The sequence below is a fragment of the Poromitra crassiceps genome (genome assembly GCF_964638095.1).
Source record: "Poromitra crassiceps genome assembly, chromosome: 1".
Classification (NCBI taxonomy): domain Eukaryota; kingdom Metazoa; phylum Chordata; class Actinopteri; order Beryciformes; family Melamphaidae; genus Poromitra; species Poromitra crassiceps.
Window position 1 is genome coordinate 34,019,132 of NC_139623.1, and position 21,512 is coordinate 34,040,643.

A 21,512-nucleotide genomic window follows, 5' to 3' on the forward strand; every position below is an offset into this window, starting at 1 on the left:
TAATGAAGCCATACTGATGTGAACAGTCATTTCTTCCCGACATGCACAAGAGCCAAGGCTTCTTCTCTCTCCTTTCTTTAACGGAACGCTCAGGCTTGGTATTCAAGGGTAAAAAGCTATTCTCTTCTTCCTGCTCCTTTTCTTTCTTTACCTTCCCATTCAGAGGCTCAGCTTGCAAAGAAAAGTAATTTCACTCTCTCTGTCCCTGAGAGAATCAACACACTGGACTCACATTGAATTTCTTACAGCAACATTTTTTTCCCTTGGCTCTATTTCAGACCCATAACCTGGGGGTAAACATGCAATTAAATAACAGCAGCCGGCTTTCTTCTCCGCTCTCTCCTCCTTCAGCCATTAGCACAAGCAATGTACAACATGGTGACTTGCTTCTCCTAATTGCTTTTGCTTTTAATTGGGATAGAATAGCTGCTAATATTCAACCAGTAACCAAACAGACTTTTTCCACCTTGTTTTTTGTTGTTGTTGTTCTCCTCATGATGTTCTTTCACGCATCTCCTTAATGAGCTTATTTTTGGTGCACAATTCTCAATGTTCCTCTCACATTAGTGCTGGTGGATGTTTTTGTAGATGATTTCCTATGCAATTAGCCTGATGCATTTCCCACACTTCCCAAATTTCTAACAAAAGCAGATCATAGTTGATGGAGTAGATATTGATCAAAGCAATTCCGCACATGAATATAGTCGGCTGGTATAATTTTCTAAATGGCTACCCTCTTACTTCCTTCTTCTTTCATGTTTTTTTTTTTTTACTCCTCGGAAGGCTTTCTCTTTCTCTGCTTCCCCACTGAGGAATGGGAGGAAAATATAGGTCATCTTTTATGGGAGCAATTTGACACATGACACAAGCCATGTCACATGACACAAGCCAAGAAGCCATGCGCATCACTGCTCAAGTCCTGCATTGTCTGCTCGCCTTTATTTGTCTATAATGAAAGCCACACAGTTATTTGCACACTTTTATGACGGTTCTATAAGTAGCTGGTGGAGACTTGCCGAGTCACGGGGGCCCTTAATACCCTGAGAAGCCTGTGGTGTCTGTCTGCATGGGGCTGATAGTGTGAGACGCCTGGCTAAACTCCACCAGCCCAATCCCCTGCTCCACAGAACCTGCCCAGCGGGCTCTGGTGGGGCTCCGTAGACTCGCCAGTGTTTCCACTCAGGAGGGGCTGCGTCTCTAAGCCCTTAGCGGAGACAGACACCTACCTGGCTGGACTGCTGGAGAGTGGAGCTCCAGGCACAGCAGACCTAAACCCCCCCGCCTGCTGCTCAGAGGCCAATTAGGACTCAGCACAAGCCAGCAGCCTGGCCAGCTGGATGCCCGCAGCGGCCTGCAGAGAGCTGTCTCTGACTTTAGGAGGCTCAGTCCCTGTCTGGGCTCCACGGCCTGTCAGGAGCTTTGACTGTAAAAAGAGATGGACAGAGTGTGTGTGACGTCACCCATTGGTTTGTGGACTCCTGTTTTGAAGCCTGTAGTTTGGCATTTTGGCCACTGCCATGTTGGTTATCACGCTGTCTCGCGCCCTCGAGACCAGGGGTTTCCCACAGAGCCACAGCGCCCCCTCTGCTATTGGTCCGTGATCGGCAGGCTGCGCTATCACTGGACAGGCTGGCTATCTGTCAATCACACCCCTAACGCCCAAAATATATTCTGCTTTATCATCTATTTTACTCTAAATCAGGTGAGTTGTATAAAAACATTCAAAGGTGAAATGAACTATATAGACCAAAACCGTGTTTTGAACCAGACTGTAAACAATCCTGTTGTAAATTTGGGCATTTTTTTTTTTTAATCAAAGTTTATTTTCAATTTTTCAACATAAAAACATGGTATTTCAAGAAAGAATGAACTGAAGATTGGGCTCATAGCTCCAATATCCCTCCCCTTCATCTCCCCCCCACCCCACAAGCCCATTAAAAAAACAAAACAGAAACAAAAAACAGGAAAAGAAAATACACACAGCATATTCCCAACTTGGCAAGAGGCATCTCGAGAGCATTTGTGTTGAATTACTTTCCCACATACATACTCATTCATACACACACACACACTACAATGGGAAGAGAGAGAGGGAGGGAAAGAGGGATAAAAATCAATATAAAAGTAAATAAACAAATACAAAGAAACAGAATACTAGTCCATTCCAGCTAATAGCTGGGCATCTAAAGCCTCTACAAAATCAAGAAACGGCCTCCATGTTGAATAGAATTTGGAAACTGATCCTCTCATGGTATGTCTGACTTTTTCTAATTTTAATGACTGCATAACCTCCTTAATCCAACGTGCAAAAGTGGGCGGGGAAGCATCTTTCCATTTGGATAATATCAATCTCCTAGCTAATAAAGTAGTGTAGGCTACTAGATTTAACTGAGCAGCACTTAATTGTGCACCAGCTGGAACGACCCCGAAGATGGCACTCCAAGGGGAGGGTTCTAAATGATACTGCAAAATAGTGGCCAGGGCCTCAAAAATAAACTGCCAGAACTGAACTAATTTCGGGCATGACCAGAACATATGACCAAGACTGGCGGTTGTTTGTTTGCATCTATCACAAGTTGGGTCTAGCTCTGGATTCATTTTAGCCAGTTTTTCTTTAGAGTAATGAAGACGATGAACCACTTTAAACTGAATAACACAATGTCGCAAGCATACTGAAGAAGAATGTATTCTCTTAATTGCTAAATCCCATACTTCCTCAGAGATAGGCATTTCCATATCCTTCTCCCATCTATTTTTGAGGGGTTCAAATACGACTTGGTCAAGAGTGTTAATTATAAGGTAAAGCATACCAATATACCCTTTTATAACCGGATTCAATTTAAGGATACGGTCCAAGTGGTTTTCGGGTGGACGCCCTGGAAACTGGCCCAAATTGGACCGAGAAAAGTTACGAATCTGCAGATATCTAAAAAAGTGCGATGGGGGTAGGCTAAACTTATCAGAGAGCTGATCAAAGGATGCAAAGGTGTCCTCAATAAATAAATCCTCTAGAGTAGATATTCCCTTCAGTCTCCAAAGTTCAAAAGTACTGTCAGAAATAGAAGAGGGGAAGGCATAATTCTTTGTGATCGGTGTGTTAATAAGAAAATCTTTAAATTTAAAGGCCTGTCTAAATTGTTTCCAAATCTTGAGAGAGTCACATACAACTGGATTGGTCGTAATTTTTGTAATAGGGAAAGCCCCAGAAAAGGGTGAGCAGAGCAAGGAATGTAAAGACACTTGAGATACAGTTGAAGCCTCCAAAGCCAGCCAGCAAGGAGTCTCGTATCCTACTGGCTTAGACTGCCAAAAGGACATGGCTCTTACATTGCAGGACCAATAGTAATACTGAAAGTTTGGTAAAGCCATTCCACCAGCTACACGAGGTTTCTGAAGGACAGTTTTTCGTATTCGAGGCATTTTACCATTCCAAATAAACAATGAGACAATTTGATCCAAGGAAGAAAAAAATGATTTTTTGATAAAGACTGGTATTAATTGGAAAAGATAAATGAATTTAGGCAAGATGTTCATTTTAACTGCATTGATGCGCCCTGCAAGGGTCAAAGGGAGCCCCGACCAACGTGCCAGATCTAATTTGGTATGGCCCAACAGAGGGAAAAAATTATGTTTAAATAGTTCACTATATCTCCGCGTTACAACAACGCCCAGATAGGTGAACCTTTCAGGTGAAACCTTAAAAGGAAGGGAATTAAACACACATGTGTCTGCTGCAGCGTTAATCGGAATTAGTTCGCTTTTATGTAAATTAAGTTTGTACCCAGAAAAAATACCAAATTCTTTTAGCAACTTCAAAATCTTAGGGATACAAATTAGTGGATCCGATACAAAAACCAGCAAATCGTCTGCAAAAAGTGAAACTTTATGGACCTGGTCTCTGCGAATACCATAAATACTATGGTCACTACGCAAGGCTATGGCCAGTGGTTCTATTGCTAGGACAAAGAGCAGGGGACTTAAGGGACAACCCTGCCTTGTCCCTCTGTGCAGCTGGAAAAATGGAGACATAGTGTCATTTGTGCGTACTGAGGCCCTTGGGGAGGAATATAGTAGTTTGACCATGGATATGAAACCATCACCAAAACCAAATTTTCGTAAAACAAAGAAGAGATAATCCCACTCTACACGGTCAAAAGCCTTTTCCGCATCAAATGACACTACTACCTCTGGGGTCTGGGAAGGTTTAGAATAGATGATATTGAAGAGACGTCGAAGATTGGAGAAAGACTGTCTCTTTTTGACAAATCCAGTCTGGTCTGGAGAAATAATCTCTGGGAGCACTGTCTCTAAACGGTGAGCTAAAACCTTAGCCAGTATTTTCACATCGGTGTTAAGAAGAGAAATAGGCCGATAGGATGCACAATCAAGGGGACTTTTACCTTTCTTAAGTAAAACAGAGATTGAGGCTTCGCACAGTGATGGAGGGAGCGAGAGTGCAACGATTGATTCATTAAACATTTCAGACAGTAATGGAGAGAGTAGCTTTGAGAATGTCCTAAAAAATTCATTTGGGAACCCATCGGGCCCCGGAGATTTCCCAATTTGCATGGTTCCAATTGCTCGTATTATTTCAGCTTCAGAGATAGACTCCTCAAATCTATCTCTGACGTCAATGCCAATGGAGGGGATCTCCAACTTTTGGAAGAAACTCTCCATTGGTGTCTGATCTTCAGGGGGGTTCGAAGCATAGAGATTAGAATAAAACTTTGAAAATGTGTTGTTAATTTCCTCATGGTTGGTAGTAACCATACCTGAGGAAGTGCGAATCTCAGAAATATTTAGTCGAACCGAAGATTGGCGAAGCTGATGTGCCAGGATTCTGCTCTGTTTCTCTCCCTGCTCATAATTGTTAGAGCGTGACTTCAAAAGAAGACGTTCAGCATGTCCAGTTGTAAGAATGTCAAATTCTGTTTGTAATGACAGTCGGGTCTTATAAAGCTCAGGTGAGGGAGAAGAAGCAAAAATTCTATCAAGTTTAAGGATTTCATTTTGTAAAAAATTGGTTCGTTGCGATTTACATTTGCGAACATGGGAAGAGTAGGACATAATTTGTCCTCTCATATAAGCTTTTAATGTCTCCCATAGAGTAGCTATAGATATTTCCGGGGTACGATTAATTTCAAGAAATGAAGTAATATGGTCAGATAAAAAAAGTATAAATGCTTCATCCGACAGTAAGAGAGAGTTAAAGCGCCATGTGCGATGGGTTAAAGGTAAATTTGGTAAAGTTAATTCAAGGAGTAGTGGAGCATGATCGGAGATTACAATGGGCCTATAACTACAACTTTGCACCGATGAGAGTAATTTGTTATCTAACAAGAAATAATCGATTCGAGAATAAGTCTTGTGGACATGTGAAAAAAAAGAATAATCCCGAGCTGTGGGGTTTCGACAACGCCAAACGTCCGACACTCCATGGGCACTTAAAAATGAATTAATGGCAGCAGAGCATTTAGAAAGTGAAGAAGGCTTCGGTGAGCTACGATCGAGAATAGTGGATAGAACACAATTAAAATCCCCCCCTAGGATCAAGCGATAGATATTAATGTCAGGTAGACGAGAGAGAAAATCCCCAAAAAAGTGAGCGTCATCCCAGTTTGGAGCGTATATATTGGCTAATGTAATCGAAGTGTCATATATCCGACCAGTGACAATAATGTACCGACCCCTTGAATCTGCATCCACTTTGGAGACTGAAAAAGGAATATTTTTATCTACAAGAATAGCGGCCCCTCTAGATTTGGATTTGAACTCTGAATGAAAGAGCTGACCCACCCAACCACAGCGTAGCCTAGCCTGATCTAAATCACAAAGATGTGTTTCCTGAAGAAATGCGATCTGCGTATTGAGCTGCTTTAGATGCGTCAGAACCTTTTTCATTTTTATCGGAGAGTTGAGGCCTTTTACGTTCCAGCTGGTGCACTTGATTGATCTACTCGTACCCTTCCCTGTTCCAGCTGGTGATGGCATCATGTGTCATTACAGAGAAGAGCAGTGTGGACATCTATTGACACAGTTGGAGAGAGAAAGATGTAATTAATATGAAACAATAACCTTAAGAGGACCAGTAGTAGACATTTGAATAAAATATGGAAAAGAGAAAAAAAAAGGAAAGAGGGGGAAAGGAGGGGGGATAAAACAAACATACAACTCACATACACACATACATCCAACCCCCACAGGGGTTCACATACGCGATAGCGTATACCTGACAATCAAGCAGCAAATTGGGGTCCTGCCAAATGGAAATGTGCGAAAAATAGAAACAAAAAATGGATACATTTGTATATATAAGTGTTGGCACTTGGGAGTAATACTGAACCATTACAAAGGGAGAGGGGGAAAAAGAAAGAATATAAATAAATAATGCACAATCAGACAACTTAAATAAAAGCAAAAAATTAAAGTAAGTATAGGTATGTACATATATCCAAATGTGCATACAGCCCACATATGCATATAAATCATACACACGCACGTGCAAACTCACACACACTCACATCCAGATGAACTATTTCTCTTCACATACAGTACATACATTACCCACACATGTTCACTCGCATATACACTCATCCGGCTATATATACATATAAAAAGTAAAAAATCATCTTATCAATGAAAACATAATACATACACTCTTTATAAAGAATATATGAAAGTAAAGAAAAAGGGAGAAAAGAAAAAAAAAAAAAAAAAAAAAAAAAAAAAAAAAAAAAAAAAAAAAAAAAAAAAAGGGGGGGGGGGGGGGGGAGCACATTGGCGTTTAGTCTATTAGTGAGCCATTTCTAAAAGAAGAATTTACTAAGTAGCCATTCTAGTCTGGCTCCTCAAAGAGGGAAAAAAGGGGTAAGGGCAGTTATAGTGTATTCAGGCACTGACGGCTTATGTAACAAAGCAGTATGATTAATATATATGGAGAGGGCAAAAGAAAAGAATTATTAAATTAAAATATATTCTAATATCACCTCTTACTCACATAGTTATGTATATATAAACACACATGCATCCTTTGTCTAAATATATACCCATACATACCTATTTCGCTTTTTATTAAATGTTATTGTTTTTTGATATTTATATTTATATTTTTATTATTATTTTTAAACCCCCTATCACCTGAGCCAATTTATAATGTTTAACGTTCTTTAAAATATGTAATGTGTGACCCCAATGAAAAAAATAAAAATAAAAATAAAGATAAAAATAAATAAAATAAAAATAATGTACGATCCAATGTCATAGTTTAGGCAACAGATGAGGTTGCACAGAGTAGCTCCACCAAATATTCGACAACCATGATATTAATTAGTATAATATTGCAACTTATTTTAAGAAGAAGCATGGCTACCATTTGAAAAGACATATTCATGGAACTATACTGTACAGGCTGCTAATAATCGGAGTAAGATAGGGAAAGGGAATAAAATAAAAAAAGAGGGGTAGGGGAAGGTGGGGAAGAAAGGGGGGAGGGGCAGGGGTATACAAGTAATGCAGCCCAGAGGACCTCTTTTTTTTTTTTTTTTTTTTTTTTTCTTTCTTTTTTATATATATATGGAAGATATAGACAAGGAACAGAAACAAAAAAACAAAACCACTGAGATACGCTCCCAATACTGTCACTGAATTGTATGGCTTATATTGCAAATACAAAATAAAATAAAATCTGGTAACATCCACTTGCCAGTTACACCATAGGGTGTGCAAAAGAGAGAAACAATATATATTCTTTAAAGACCCAGCCTTGTTATAAACAAATTCAAACCTCCACAGCAAGATTCAAGTACAACCAGTCATATCAGTCCGCTCCGCTTGCATTTTAACATTACATGGAGGCGAACAGGGAACCACTCCCTTTTGGATCCAGCCTCAAGTGGCCACTCGAGGAACTACAGCTTTTAGTACCACTTCATCTGTCCAAGCCCGAGCTTGCCACCTGGTCAGGAGTCGTCTTTCTGCAGCATATACAAATAGTGTGTGTGTTGAAAGAGCCTGTGTGGGTGTGTGTGCCTTTGTGTTTGGTGTGTGTGATGTATATTTGAAGTTGCTGTGGTGGAGACGTGCTGCTGGCAGGCGAGTCGCTAGACGTCAGGCTTCTGTCTGTCTGCTTTCATCTCCTGCCTGCAAAGCCCAGTGTCAGATGGGGCATTACCATAGGCTGACCTTTCGCCGCTGCACAGCTCTCTGACATTCAGGGGCGCTGTGGGGGAGGATGGAAGCGGGTGGGAAGATCGCCTGTTGGCTGTTTTTGCCTGTAGTGGGTTCATGTGTGTGTGTTCTTCTAACAAATGAACTGATAGGTTTATATTGGTGTTTTCTTTTTCACATCAATTCACTCTCCTGCCACTGTTTTGCCTTTGAAGCCCCTAGCAAAAAAAGAAACCTCACTTGTATTTGATATTTAGTTTTCTTCCACCCCAAACCTGTCTGTTGTCAAAGAGATTGCTGTTATCTTTGTGAGAAGTCTTGGCACCCTGATAAATGAGAGGGAGCTGGGAGATCTTGCCTGCTGACATCAAGGCGTGATGTACCTAAAATCCATCCAAGGCCGGGGGAAAAGAATAACATATCAGGCCAATTAAAGTTAATGCATGGTGACACGTCCAATCCAGGGCAGGGACTGCTGCCATATGGCGGTCCAGGCTGTAAAGCAGGAAGCAGGGAGCGGGGAGGAGGATGAGAGAAATGGAGGGCTGGGCGACGGAGAGGGTGATGCAGCATACAACACCCACAAACCCCCAGCTCTGCCTCCAGACCACATCTCTGCCTCCAGACCACATCTCTGCCAGCCACCAGCCTCCCCCTAAACCTCCAGCTCTGCCTCCAGACCACATCTCTGCCAGCCACCAGTCTCCCCCTAAACCCCCAGCTCTGCCTCCAGACCACATCTCTGCCTCCAGACCACATCTCTGCCACCCACCAGTCTCCCCCTAAACCCCCAGCTCTGCCTCCAGACCACATCTCTGCCACCCACCAGTCTCCCTCTAAACCCCCAGCTCTGCCTCCAGACCACGTCTCTGCCTCCAGACCACATCTCTGCCTCCAGACCACATCTCTGCCACCCACCAGTCTCCCTCTAAACCCCCAGCTCTACCTCCAGACCACATCTCTGCCACCCACCAGTCTCCCTCTAAACCCCCAGCTCTGCCTCCAGACCACATCTCTGCCTCCAGACCACATCTCTGCCTCTAGACCACATCTCTGCCTCCCACCAGTCTCCCTCTAAACCCCCAGCTCTGCCTCCAGACCACATCTCTGCCACCCACCAGTCTCCCTCTAAACCCCCAGCTCTGCCTCCAGACCACATCTCTGCCACCCACCAGTCTCCCTCTAAACCCCCAGCTCTGCCTCCAGACCACATCTCTGCCACCCACCAGTCTCCCTCTAAACCTCCAGCTCTGCCTCCAGACCACATCGCTGCCTCCAGACCACATCTCTGCCACCCACCAGTCTCCCCCTAAACCTCCAGCTGTACCTCCAGACCACATCTCTGCCACCCACCAGTCTCCCCCGTCTACCCTCCCCTCCTTCCCCCTGCTGCGCCCCCAAGGTGCACCGCTCTCAGGTATCTGTGTGGAACTGGCAGCTTCATTAAGGCTTGTTTTCTCTCTCATGGCTGGGAGGATTTAAATGAGCTGTCATCCTGACCTTTTTGAGCTCCTGCTTTTTAAAGCAAGTTCATACCCCCCAACCAGCCGCCCCTTCTTTCTCTCTTTCCACCTTTCTCTCTCGCTTTGTCACTCTTTCCTCCACTTGTCTCTTGTCCCCGCGCGGGGGAAGGGGGGGGGCAGACACTTTGAAGCCATCGCCCCTGCAGCAGACAGGCATGCCAAGGTTGTTTTGTGGGTAATTGCCTCTCTCATAGATGGTGTTTGTCTGTGCACACTTGCCAGTCGCCACCCTGTTCAGCTGCCACGCAGCAAAAGGGGAGGACTCTGTCGACTTCATTTGCTCCCTGACTGTTCTTCAGTGCTGATTAAGCAAGCATCTGCGCTGTTTTCAATACAGCGGTAAGCTAAGTGGAGCATGGCTAACGTTGTTTTCGCTCTCTCCATTACATCAGGTTATTGCACAAAGTGGCAGCCATTCATTAGAGCGCTGGCTAGCCCTGTTTATTCATGGCCTCGCTAACCCGCCCCATTGTTCAACATCCCCAAAATAAAGGGCTCTTTGAGGTCTAGGGACCGCAGTATCGATGGAGGACTTAGTAACTTGTCAGTAGCGGGCCTCTCCACTGTGTTCTTCTAGAGAGTACAGGAGTCATTACTTTCCCCTGTGGAGAGGTGGAGCTGGTGCAGGTGGAGAGGTGGAGCTACGGGCTGGTGCAGGTGGAGAGGTGGAGCTGGTGCAGGTGGAGAGGTGGAGGTACGGGCTGGTGCAGGTGGAGAGGTGGGGCTACGGGCTGGTGCAGGTGGAGAGGTGGGGCTACGGGCTGGTGTAGGTGGAGAGGTGGAGCTACGGGCTGGTGTAGGTGGAGAGGTGGACCTATGGGCTGGGGCAGGTGGAGAGGTGGGGCTACGGGCTGGTGCAGGTGGAGAGGTGGGGCTACGGGCTAGTGCAGGTGGAGCTGGTGCAGGTGGAGAGGTGGAGCTGGTGCAGGTGGAGAGGTGGAGCTACGGGCGGGTGAAGGTGGAGAGGTGGGGCTACGGGCTGGTGCAGGTGGAGCAGGTGGAGCTATGGGCTGGGGCGGGTGGAGAGGTGGGGCTACGGGCTGGTGCAGGTGGAGAGGTGGAGCTACGGGCTGGTGCAGATGGAGAGGTGGAGCTACGGGGTGGAGAGGTGGGGCTACGGGCTGGTGCAGGTGGAGAGGTGGAGCAGGTGGAGAGGTGGAGCTACGGGCTGGTGCAGGTGGAGAGGTGGAGCTACGGGCTGGGGCGGGTGGAGAGGTGGGGCTACGGGCTGGTGCAGGTGGAGCTGGTGCAGGTGGAGAGGTGGAGCTACGGGCTGGGGCAGGTGGAGAGGTGGGGCTACGGGCTGGTGCAGGTGGAGCTGGTGCAGGTGGAGCTGGTGCAGGTGGGAGAGGTGGAGCTACGGGCTGGTGCAGGTGGAGAGGTGGGGCTACGGGCTGGTGCAGGTAGAGCAGGTGGAGAGGTGGACCTATGGGCTGGTGCAGGTGGAGAGGTGGAGCTACGGGCTGGTGCAGGTGGAGCAGGTGGAGAGGTGGAGCTATGGGCTGGTGCAGGTGGAGAGGTGGAAGTGAAGAGGTGGAGCTACGGGCTGGTGCAGGTGGAGAGGTGGAGCTATGGGCTGGTGTAGGTGGAGAGGTGGAAGTGAAGAGGTGGCGCTACGGGCTGGTGCAGGTGGAGAGGTGGGGCTACGGGCTGGTGCAGGTAGAGAGGTGGAGCTATGGGCTGGTGCAGGTGGAGAGGTGGAGCTATGGGCTGGTGTAGGTGGAGAGGTGGAAGTGAAGAGGTGGCGCTACGGGCTGGTGCAGGTGGAGAGGTGGGGCTACGGGCTGGTGCAGGTGGAGAGGTGGAGCTATGGGCTGGTGCAGGTGGAGAGGTGGAAGTGAAGAGGTGGAGCTACGGGCTGGTGCAGGTGGAGAGGTGGGGCTACGGGCTGGTGTAGGTGGAGAGGTGGGGCTACGGGCTGGTGCAGGTGGAGAGGTGGAAGTGAAGAGGTGGTGCAGGAGGAGAGGAGAAGTGCAGCTAGCAAGGTCCAACGAGCTGCCTGACATGCAAGGCGAGCAGAGGGGACTGAGTCAATTTAAAGCTACCAGTCCCTCAGGCCCAGTCTGCCCATTTTACTTCAGCTGTTTGATGTTTAATTGAAGTTGCTATTGGCATCAAATGTCACCTTACCTGATGCTCCAGGTGTGAATCAGTTTCTAATTGAAAGGTAACATGTCTCCCTCAGCCCCGTGCCTCCGGGCGACCGATGGCCACAGAGTTCTATTAGTCCCCTGCCTTTGTATCGCTATGCACCATGTGCTGCCCTGCAGGGATGTCTGACTACTGACCTCTCTCTCTCTCTCTCTCTCTCTCTCTTTCTGTGTCTCTCTCTCTCTCTCTCTGTGTCTCTCTCTCTCTCTCTGTCTCTCTCTCTCTGTGTCTCTCTCTCTCTCTCTCTCTCTCTCTCTCTCTCTCTCTCTCCTCTTTGCAGTGTGAGGAGAAGCGCTTGTCCCATGTTGCATTAGTGTCTGTGTGAAATGCTGGCCTGTCTGCCAGGGCCAGGTGACCTCTCCCTCCAGCTGCTCCCCCACACGCAGATGAACACTGGACTTCAGAAATGTAAGTACCGCTCTGACGCCAACACAAGGGCACGCGCGTACACACACACACACACACACACACACACACACACACACACACACACACACACACACACACACACACACACACACACACACACACACACACACTATAACTATCACTATCACTATCACCACCATCCCACACAAGCCAAGCTGTTAAACTCCTGCTGCCCACCCCACATCAGATGCCAGCTCTAGCCTGGTTCTCTTCAACAGCTCTGTGTTCAAACCAAAAGAGAGAGAGAGAGAGACATTTCTTTCTGCTCCAACATGGTCGATCTCTCTTCAAGGAAAATGAGGATGAACTGTGCAGTTAATTTGCTGAAGAACGGCCAACTGGCTGCCTCCTGTTTTCCCATCCATCCATCTCCTGTCCGCCTCCCTATGACCTGTTTACCACAAGGGTGTGGCCCCAACAAGCTACAGACATACTACAAAACTGTTGCCCCATTTATATTGTTGATTTGACCATCTTGACTCATTTTCACCATCAGGAAGGGTCAACTGTCAGATTCTCACAGGCAGTTTGTTTTTTGGATGAGTGGTTGGCCCTGATGATGATCATTTAAGACTCAATCTGTTCTCCTGGTTCAACTGCAGACTAGTTAGAGCCAGCCCATTATTTAATATGGTGACACACCCAGACTGACTCGTGTAGGGTGTGATGGGAATGAGCCGACCAAGTTTTCATTAGTCACTTAGTCGCAAGAAGTAAAACACACACACACACACACACACACACACACACACACACACACACATACACACACACACACTCACTCACTCACTCACTCACTCAAACTCACTCAAACTCCATTGGGGACCTGCTCTCGTTAAAATTTGGGTACCTGGCTACCACCACAGACTGTATGGGTTGTAGCTACTGCAGTAGTGGGCCAATCACATCACACGTCGCATTAAATCGAAGAATGCTTGCAGTGATTGGCTGTGAGCAAAACCATACAAATAGTATTTTTTTCCCCTAGATCTGTGTACAAAAAGGATTGAATGCAGGTATCGTTTGACTGGAGATGTTTTGATATTACTTGGTACTGGTTAATTTCGGGACTACTCGATACCTTAAGGCATTGAGTACCGATATCCAGCCCTCTCCATAAGTGCCCTTTTCCCCCTCTTGCCTGCCTCCTTTTCACAGTGGATACTCGCTCCCAGCCTGACCCAATTCTGCTCCCTTGTTTTGTTGTAAAATGCTCTCTAGCTCATCAAGACTGTCATTTCAGAAGCACAGTCATCAGCCTAGCCCCAGGAGAGGAGTGAGCATGAGGGGGTCTGCTGCAGAGTGACATGTTCCAACCATCATGTTACACACTCACACACATAGGCACAACCGGACTTCAATTTGTTTTTCTGCCCAACATTGTAATCCATTTTGTTGAAGGAGCGTGCGTCACACAGCACAGGCAGTACTAGACATGTCGTTTCAAAACTATTTCTCCCCCTCTTCATTCTCCCATACTCAGTCAAAGTATGAGTTACAGATGCTGTTACTGTACGTCAGAAGCCAAAGTACACGTTACAGATGCTGTTACGTCAGAAGCCAAAGTACACGTTAGAGATGCTGTTACGTCAGAAGCCAAAGTACACGTTACAGATGCTGTTACGTCAGAAGCCAAAGTACACGTTACAGATGCTGTTACGTCAGAAGCCAAAGTACATGTTACAGATGCTGTGTTACGTCAGAAGCCAAAGTACACGTTACAGATGCTGTGTTACGTCAGAAGCCAAAGTACACGTTACAGATGCTGTGTTACGTCAGAAGCCAAAGTACATGTTACAGATGCTGTGTTACGTCAGAAGCCAAAGTACACGTTACAGATGCTGTTATGTCAGAAGCCAAAGTACATGTTACAGATGCTGTGTTACGTCAGAAGCCAAAGTACACGTTACAGATGCTGTGTTACGTCAGAAGCCAAAGTACACGTTACAGATGCTGTTACGTCAGAAGCCAAAGTACACGTTACAGATGCTGTGTTACGTCAGAAGCCAAAGTACACGTTACAGATGCTGTTACGTCAGAAGCCAAAGTACACGTTACAGATGCTGTTACGTCAGAAGCCAAAGTACACGTTACAGATGCTGTGTTACGTCAGAAGCCAAAGTACACGTTACAGATGCTGTGTTACGTCAGAAGCCAAAGTACACGTTACAGATGCTGTGTTACGTCAGAAGCCAAAGTACATGTTACAGATGCTGTGTTACGTCAGAAGCCAAAGTACATGTTACAGATGCTGTGTTACTTCAGAAGCCAAAGTACATGTTACAGATGCTGTTATGTCAGAAGCCAAAGTACGTGTTACAGATGCTGTTACGTCAGAAGCCAAAGTACACGTTACAGATGCTGTTACGACAGAAGCCAAAGTACAAGTTACAGATGCTGTTACGTCAGAAGCCAAAGTACACGTTACAGATGCTGTTACGTCAGAAGCCAAAGTACACGTTACAGATGCTGTTACGTCAGAAGCCAAAGTACACGTTACAGATGCTGTTACGACAGAAGCCAAAGTACACGTTACAGATGCTGTTACGTCAGAAGCCAAAGTACACGTTACAGATGCTGTTACGTCAGAAGCCAAAGTACACGTTACAGATGCTGTTACGTCAGAAGCCAAAGTACACGTTACAGATGCTGTTACGTCAGAAGCCAAAGTACACGTTAGAGATGCTGTTACGTCAGAAGCCAAAGTACACATTACAGATGCTGTGTTACGTCAGAAGCCAAAGTACATGTTACAGATGCTGTGTTACGTCAGAAGCCAAGTACATGTTACAGATGCTGTGTTACGTCAGAAGCCAAAGTACACGTTACAGATGCTGTGTTACGTCAGAAGCCAAAGTACATGTTACAGATGCTGTTACGACAGAAGCCAAAGTACACGTTACAGATGCTGTGTTACGTCAGAAGCCAAAGTACATGTTACAGATGCTGTGTTACGTCAGAAGCCAAGTACATGTTACAGATGCTGTGTTACGTCAGAAGCCAAAGTACATGTTACAGATGCTGTGTTACGTCAGAAGCCAAAGTACACGTTACAGATGCTGTTACGTCCGAAGCCAAAGTACACGTTAGAGATGCTGTGTTACGTCAGAAGCCAAAGTACATGTTACAGATGCTGTGTTACGTCAGAAGCCAAAGTACATGTTACAGATGCTGTGTTACGTCAGAAGCCAAGTGCATGTTACAGATGCTGTGTTACGTCAGAAGCCAAAGTACATGTTACAGATGCTGTGTTACGTCAGAAGCCAAAGTACACGTTACAGATGCTGTTACGTCCGAAGCCAAAGTACACGTTAGAGATGCTGTGTTACGTCAGAAGCCAAAGTACACGTTAGAGATGCTGTGTTACGTAGGAAGCCAAAGTACACGTTACAGATGCTGTTACGTCAGAAGCCAAAGTACACGTTACAGATGCTGTTACGTCAGAAGCCAAAGTACGTGTTACAGATGCTGTTACGTCAGAAGCCAAAGTACACGTTACAGATGCTGTTATGTCAGAAGCCAAAGTACACGTTAGAGATGCTGTGTTACGTCAGAAGCCAAAGTACACGTTACAGATGCTGTTACGTCAGAAGCCAAAGTACACGTTACAGATGCTGTTACGTCAGAAGCCAAAGTACACGTTACAGATGCTGTGTTACGTCAGAAGCCAAAGTACACGTTACAGATGCTGTTACGTCAGAAGCCAAAGTACACGTTACAGATGCTGTTACGTCAGAAGCCAAAGTACGTGTTACATTTTATCAAAGTTCCACAGAAAAAAAAAACGTAACAAAAAGAAAATCCACATTCTCTCAGGCCGCCTGCCTCCCTTGCTGCCTACTGTCCAGTGCCTGTAAACCATCTTCAGGATGTCTGGAGTCCCCCGTGTAGCCATCTCTTCTCTATGCTCTGTCACACACAGTCCCAGCCAGGCACAAAGCCTTCCCTCATGCACTGCTCTCTATCTCCTGGCTGTCCACACACACACACACACACACACACACACACACACACACATGCCACAGGACTCGTTGTTCCTCCAGAGCACCATCTTTCACCCAGCGTGAAAGACAATTTGACAGCTGAACTCGTCAGAGATGTGCTCGACTGCTATTAGGTGAGATTCACCAACTAGTAGTCACACAAAATCCTTATTCAATAGAGTCGCACATTCCCACTGATACAGGGGGAAAAAGGCTTTGAGGGAGAGTTCACATAATTAGCTCCAATTTGTGTTCCCATGCGTCTATCCTCCTTGAGCACCATCCTTTCAGCTACTCAATGCATTCCCATGCTGAGTGTTGCATTGTAGAAACTTGTCTTTTCTGCATTCCCTCCCTCCCTCCCTCCCTCCCTCCCTCCCTCCCTCCGTTCTCACCCAGAGCTCCAGATCGCCTTGCTGCGCACCGCCTCCTCTCCTCTGGGTGAATCTGTGCACGGGAGTCATTTAAAGTGACGAGCTTGCAGGTTACTGTCAGAGGCAAGGCCAGGGCAGCTGCTGTATTTATCATCAGGGAGAGACGCTTAACAGATGATCGCTGTGAAATGTAAGAGCTGCTGGAGGAGCAGCTCAGGTACACAAGGAGACAGTGGGGCACAGACAGAAAGGCATGGATGACTCAGGTAGCAGGAAACGGCCCTCGGTCCTGGCAGAACAAACAGTGAGTACAGCTGGTCTGATCTTTAGTCGGTCCACATGTAAAAATGAACTAAATGGGGGCGGGTGGAACAACGACAACGTATGAGCCATGTATGTTTTTCTGTTGCACTCAGACTGAGGCAGGGGGTGTGTCTGACTGGAAGAGAAAAGTTTCTGATGCACGTTTTCCGCTTTGTTTACATAACCGGCATAGTTTCAAGTATGCGCATACCGTGCATTGTGTGACGCTATATGGACTGCACAAAACATTCAAAACTCAGCTGCGGAGTCATGGTGATTAATTGGAGACAATACGAGTCGGACAGATACTGTAATAGGCTAACGTTGGCCTCCACTACAACCATAGTACCATACACACTGGCTGTTTTCATAGCAACAGGCAACAACATGTCATGGATGGATACCGTGAAAGTGGAGAGGTTGAACGTTCAACCTCATCCCAACATGGATTTACGTTCCTGCAACAGCAATCATAAAGGCAGTATGGATTATACCGGACATATTGGAAATAGCTGGCAAGTCACTTTGCTTGCTGTAACTGTCTGTAGTGTCTGATAGCAGAGCTATCCAGCTGGTTAGTCAGCTAGCAGCTGCTAAAAGCGAATTAGCGTACATCAGCTGACGAGTCTCGGCCAGAAAGACTGCTGTTCGCCTCCCGTGTGAAACGGTGGCAGTTTCATTAGGGTCACTACAAAATGTTTGCACTGCAGATTAACGGTTATTATATATATGATTGATCATATGTGCGGGTTCGCGGAGCGGGGTTGGTATTGCATGTCGCGGGGCCGGGTCTTGAAAATCAGACCCGCGCAGGATTCTGCCGTACTTCCTCTTTTTATATGATTTTCCATTCTCCAAGGCTGTTTTGCCATCAATACGGGATGCGCTGCTCCGCTCAGCCAGTATGAAAGTCTGCAAAATCAGAAGGAGGTGACCTCCTGGACCTCCTGGACCCTCTGCAGTCCGGTTTCAAGGCCTCTCACTCCACTGAGACAGCTCTTCTTGCTGTCACAGAGGCCCTTCACACTGCTAAGGCCTCATCCCTCTCCTCTGTTCTTGTCCTCCTTGACCTGTCTGCTGCTTTCGATACAGTCAACCACCAAATCCTTCTTTCCACTCTGTCTGACCTCGGCATTTCAGGTTCTGCACTCTCCTGGTTTGCTTCCTACCTCTCGAACCGCTCATACCAGGTCTCATGGAGAGGGTCCCTCTCCAGATCCTGTCCTCTTACCACCGGTGTCCCCCAGGGCTCAGTCCTGGGCCCCTTACTTTTCCTTCTCTATATCAGATCTCTTGCCTATGTGATCTCTTCTCATGGCTTTTCTTATCACTGCTATGCTGATGACACCCAGCTTTTCCTTTCCTTCCCCCCCTCCGACACTCAAATCGAAGCTCGCATCTCTGCATGCCTCAAAGACATTGGCGACTGGATGTCTGCCCACCACCTCAAGCTCAACCTTGGTAAGACAGAGCTACTCTTCCTCCCAGGAAAAGACTGCCCTCTCACAGATCTCTCCATCTCCATTGACAACACCACTGTACTTCCCTCCCAAACAGCTAAGAACCTTGGGGTGGTCCTTGACAACCAGCTGTCTTGCTCTGCCAACATAGCTGCTACAGCACGCTCCTGTAGGTTCTCTCTCTACAACATCCGCAAAATCCGTCCCTTTCTCACAAGAGAAGCGACTCAACTACTGGTCCAGTCTCTTGTCTCCTCCCGCCTGGACTACTGCAACGTGCTCTTGGCCGGCCTACCTGCCACCGACATCCGACCGCTTCAGCTCATTCAGAACGCTGCAGCCCGTCTGGTATTCAACCAACCCAAATTCTCTCACGTCACTCCCCTCTTCCAGGAGCTCCACTGGCTTCCCATCTCGGCCCGCATCAAATTCAAGACACTGGTACTGGCCTACAGGGCAGTACACCAGTCAGCTCCCCTGTACCTGCAATCCATGGTCAGGTTCCAAACCTCTCAGCGCTCCCTTCGCTCCTCCACCAGTGCAGGTCGCCTCGCCCCTCCTTCTCTACGGGGACTCAAAAGTCGCTCATCCCGATCTCGACTCTTCTCGTCCCTGGCACCTCAATGGTGGAACGAGCTTCCACCTTCGGTCAGGACTGCTGAATCACTGCCGATCTTTCGGAAAAGACTAAAGACTCACCTTTTCAGGCTCCATCTGGGCCCTTCTTGATCTAACTTCGTTCTCTCTCTTTCCTTATTAAGAAAAAAAAAAAAAAAAAAAAAACAACCTTGTACCACTAACCTAAACTTGTACCACTGTTCCTTCAGAAGTTGTAGTTGTCATAGACTGTGCTCCATAGTTGATTGCTCTATTGCTGACAGAAAATGTGTTATTGTAAGTCGCTTTGGATAAAAGCGTCTGCCAAATGACGTAATGTAATGTAACGTAATGTAACGGAATTCATTCGCACATCTAATTTGACACTGAAGCCTCAGACCCAATTTCCTGCTCTTGTGTGAAAATGGCCATTGAAAGCAGCATGAGCCCTTGTCCCCCTGCTGTTTAAACCTTGTTCAATAAAAACAGTAGTTTGAATAAGAGAAATCCTAATTAGCGCCTGCTGACTGTGCACTAGCGTTCCAGCTAGCTAGCTAGCAGTGGGGTAATTAACGCATGGCCAGACTGGCCTCTTTCCCCTGTTCCCTCCCTGGGAACGTGCTTAGCTGGAGATCTGAGAGATGATATGCTTATAGCCACCAGCAGCCGCCTACAAACCTCACTCATATCCTCATTAACCCTCCCTTGATGCTAGAAGCTCCCAGACTAATCTAGGTTGCAGGTTCAGGTTGAATGAGTAATGAGCTATATCTGCTTCCATAATGTATACTCTGAATCTGAATCTACTGTAAAGCGTCCAGGATTATAATACTTCTGTAACCTCCAAAAGGTCAGTTTGAGCTCGTGTTGGAGGAAACTACCCTAAAGCAGTCATTTACCCATTACTCTACTTCACATGGGAGAAAAGGTTCAGTCTTGAATGTTACTGGCATTTCCACAATGATCTATTTTCTGCTAAACCAACCTTGGTCCATATCATTAAAAGACTAATGATTTGTTTGTTTTTTCTTCTTCTCTTAAATTCATTAGCTGGAGGAGTTATGTGACCAACTTGTATGAGGTGATGGCATTCAGGAGCCTGTTTTGGTTTTAGAATCTGAACCTAATTAGGAAATGGATAGAGAGGTAGAGAAACCTGCAAACGTTGCTTATGTCTCCAATGAAGCTCAGGTTTAGGCTGTTGTCATCAGTCCATCATGCATGCTTGTGTTAATTTATCTCCACCTTTACTCCACATTGCCACCTCTCTAGTTAGGTTAGCGCCTGAGCCTCTCCTGAAAGCAGGGAAACCCTGCTAGTTGATGTTCACCACTGATCTCAATATTTAACAGTTGGATGTCACATTTTATATTTCCATGTTAAGCTCATTGACATTCATTCATGCTATTCACAATTCCGGGTTTACGTCGTAGAGCACACATGGGCTAAATACGGCCTGTGGGCCTCTCTATCCATTTCCTGTGTGGCCCGTGATGAAAAAAAATAAATAAAAAGTACAGTGCACCTGAACGCAACATGCAAGATACCCGCTGAATAAGTGTCCAAATGTTCATGTCATTCTGGCCAATACTCCACTTCTGTTATAACATTTCAGTCTGGAATATGGAATAGGCTATCTTTCAATAATCTTTATGATTAAAAGGCTAAAAGTAATCTCATGTGTAAGAAATGACTGTTCTACAGTCATTTCTTGCGGCCCTGGGGCCTGGGGCAAAATGCGGCCCCGGGGCCGGACTCAAAGAAAAACAAAACGACCCCCAAAAACTCAATAAATGGCAGAATTATGTTAATAAATTTCATCTGCTACAGCCATTGGATTTGTATCACTATTATATCAGGAGGTTAACAAGAAATTAACAATCACAACAGGAGAGAGGGTTAAAAATAGGGTAGTCTCGCTGGCCAGCCTCCTCTCCCTTCCGTCCGAGGAGTCTGGCGCCGCAGGTCTCCATAGTGGGATTGCGATGGGTGGTGCTTAGCGGCAGTGCCCTTGGAAAATAGTTTCCAACAACTTACCGCTTTCAGCGTGTAGCAACCATGGACATATTATAAGATGGACTGAGCATTGGTCCCGTTCAGTGAAGCCGCTGCATGTTAGATCGCCGCTCTGGCGGTTGAATCCAGTATTAGGTCACAAGGCCCGCCTCCCCATGTTAGTGGATGGGAAAATCACAACCGAAATAATCACAGTATACGTCAGATATTTTTTTTCCAAAGGTGGTTTGTATCATTTTAGATAGTCATTATCATGCTAATGCCTGTGCAAGTGGTCATGTTTCTGATCAGTTTGTTTTTAAGTAGTTATTTGACATATAAAAAGGGATAAAAATGGATGATTGACAGCTGTGGCAGCCAGTCTCAAGCCGTCATTGGCTGGACAGGCTCTGCACATTATAGATCTATCGTCATAGACAAGACACACGGCTTCATGTTATCTAACGCTCCCTGGATGTCGGGTGGCTCATGGGTTGGCTGTGCTGGCTACCAGACATCAATGGACCGCAA

The 21,512-nt window shown here is 46.2% G+C and overlaps 1 protein-coding gene across 1 annotated transcript in view; it reads left to right on the plus strand.

Moving 5' to 3' along the window:
* The window catches only part of fam222ba (family with sequence similarity 222 member Ba), a 69,871-nt gene that overhangs the window by 32,226 nt on the left and 16,133 nt on the right, over window positions 1–21,512 (plus strand). The window contains exon 2 of the mRNA XM_083645873.1: window positions 12,121–12,248. Coding sequence (XP_083501999.1) covers window positions 12,167–12,248 — 82 coding nt within the window. The 5' untranslated portion in view covers window positions 12,121–12,166. The remainder of the gene's footprint in view (window positions 1–12,120; window positions 12,249–21,512) is intronic.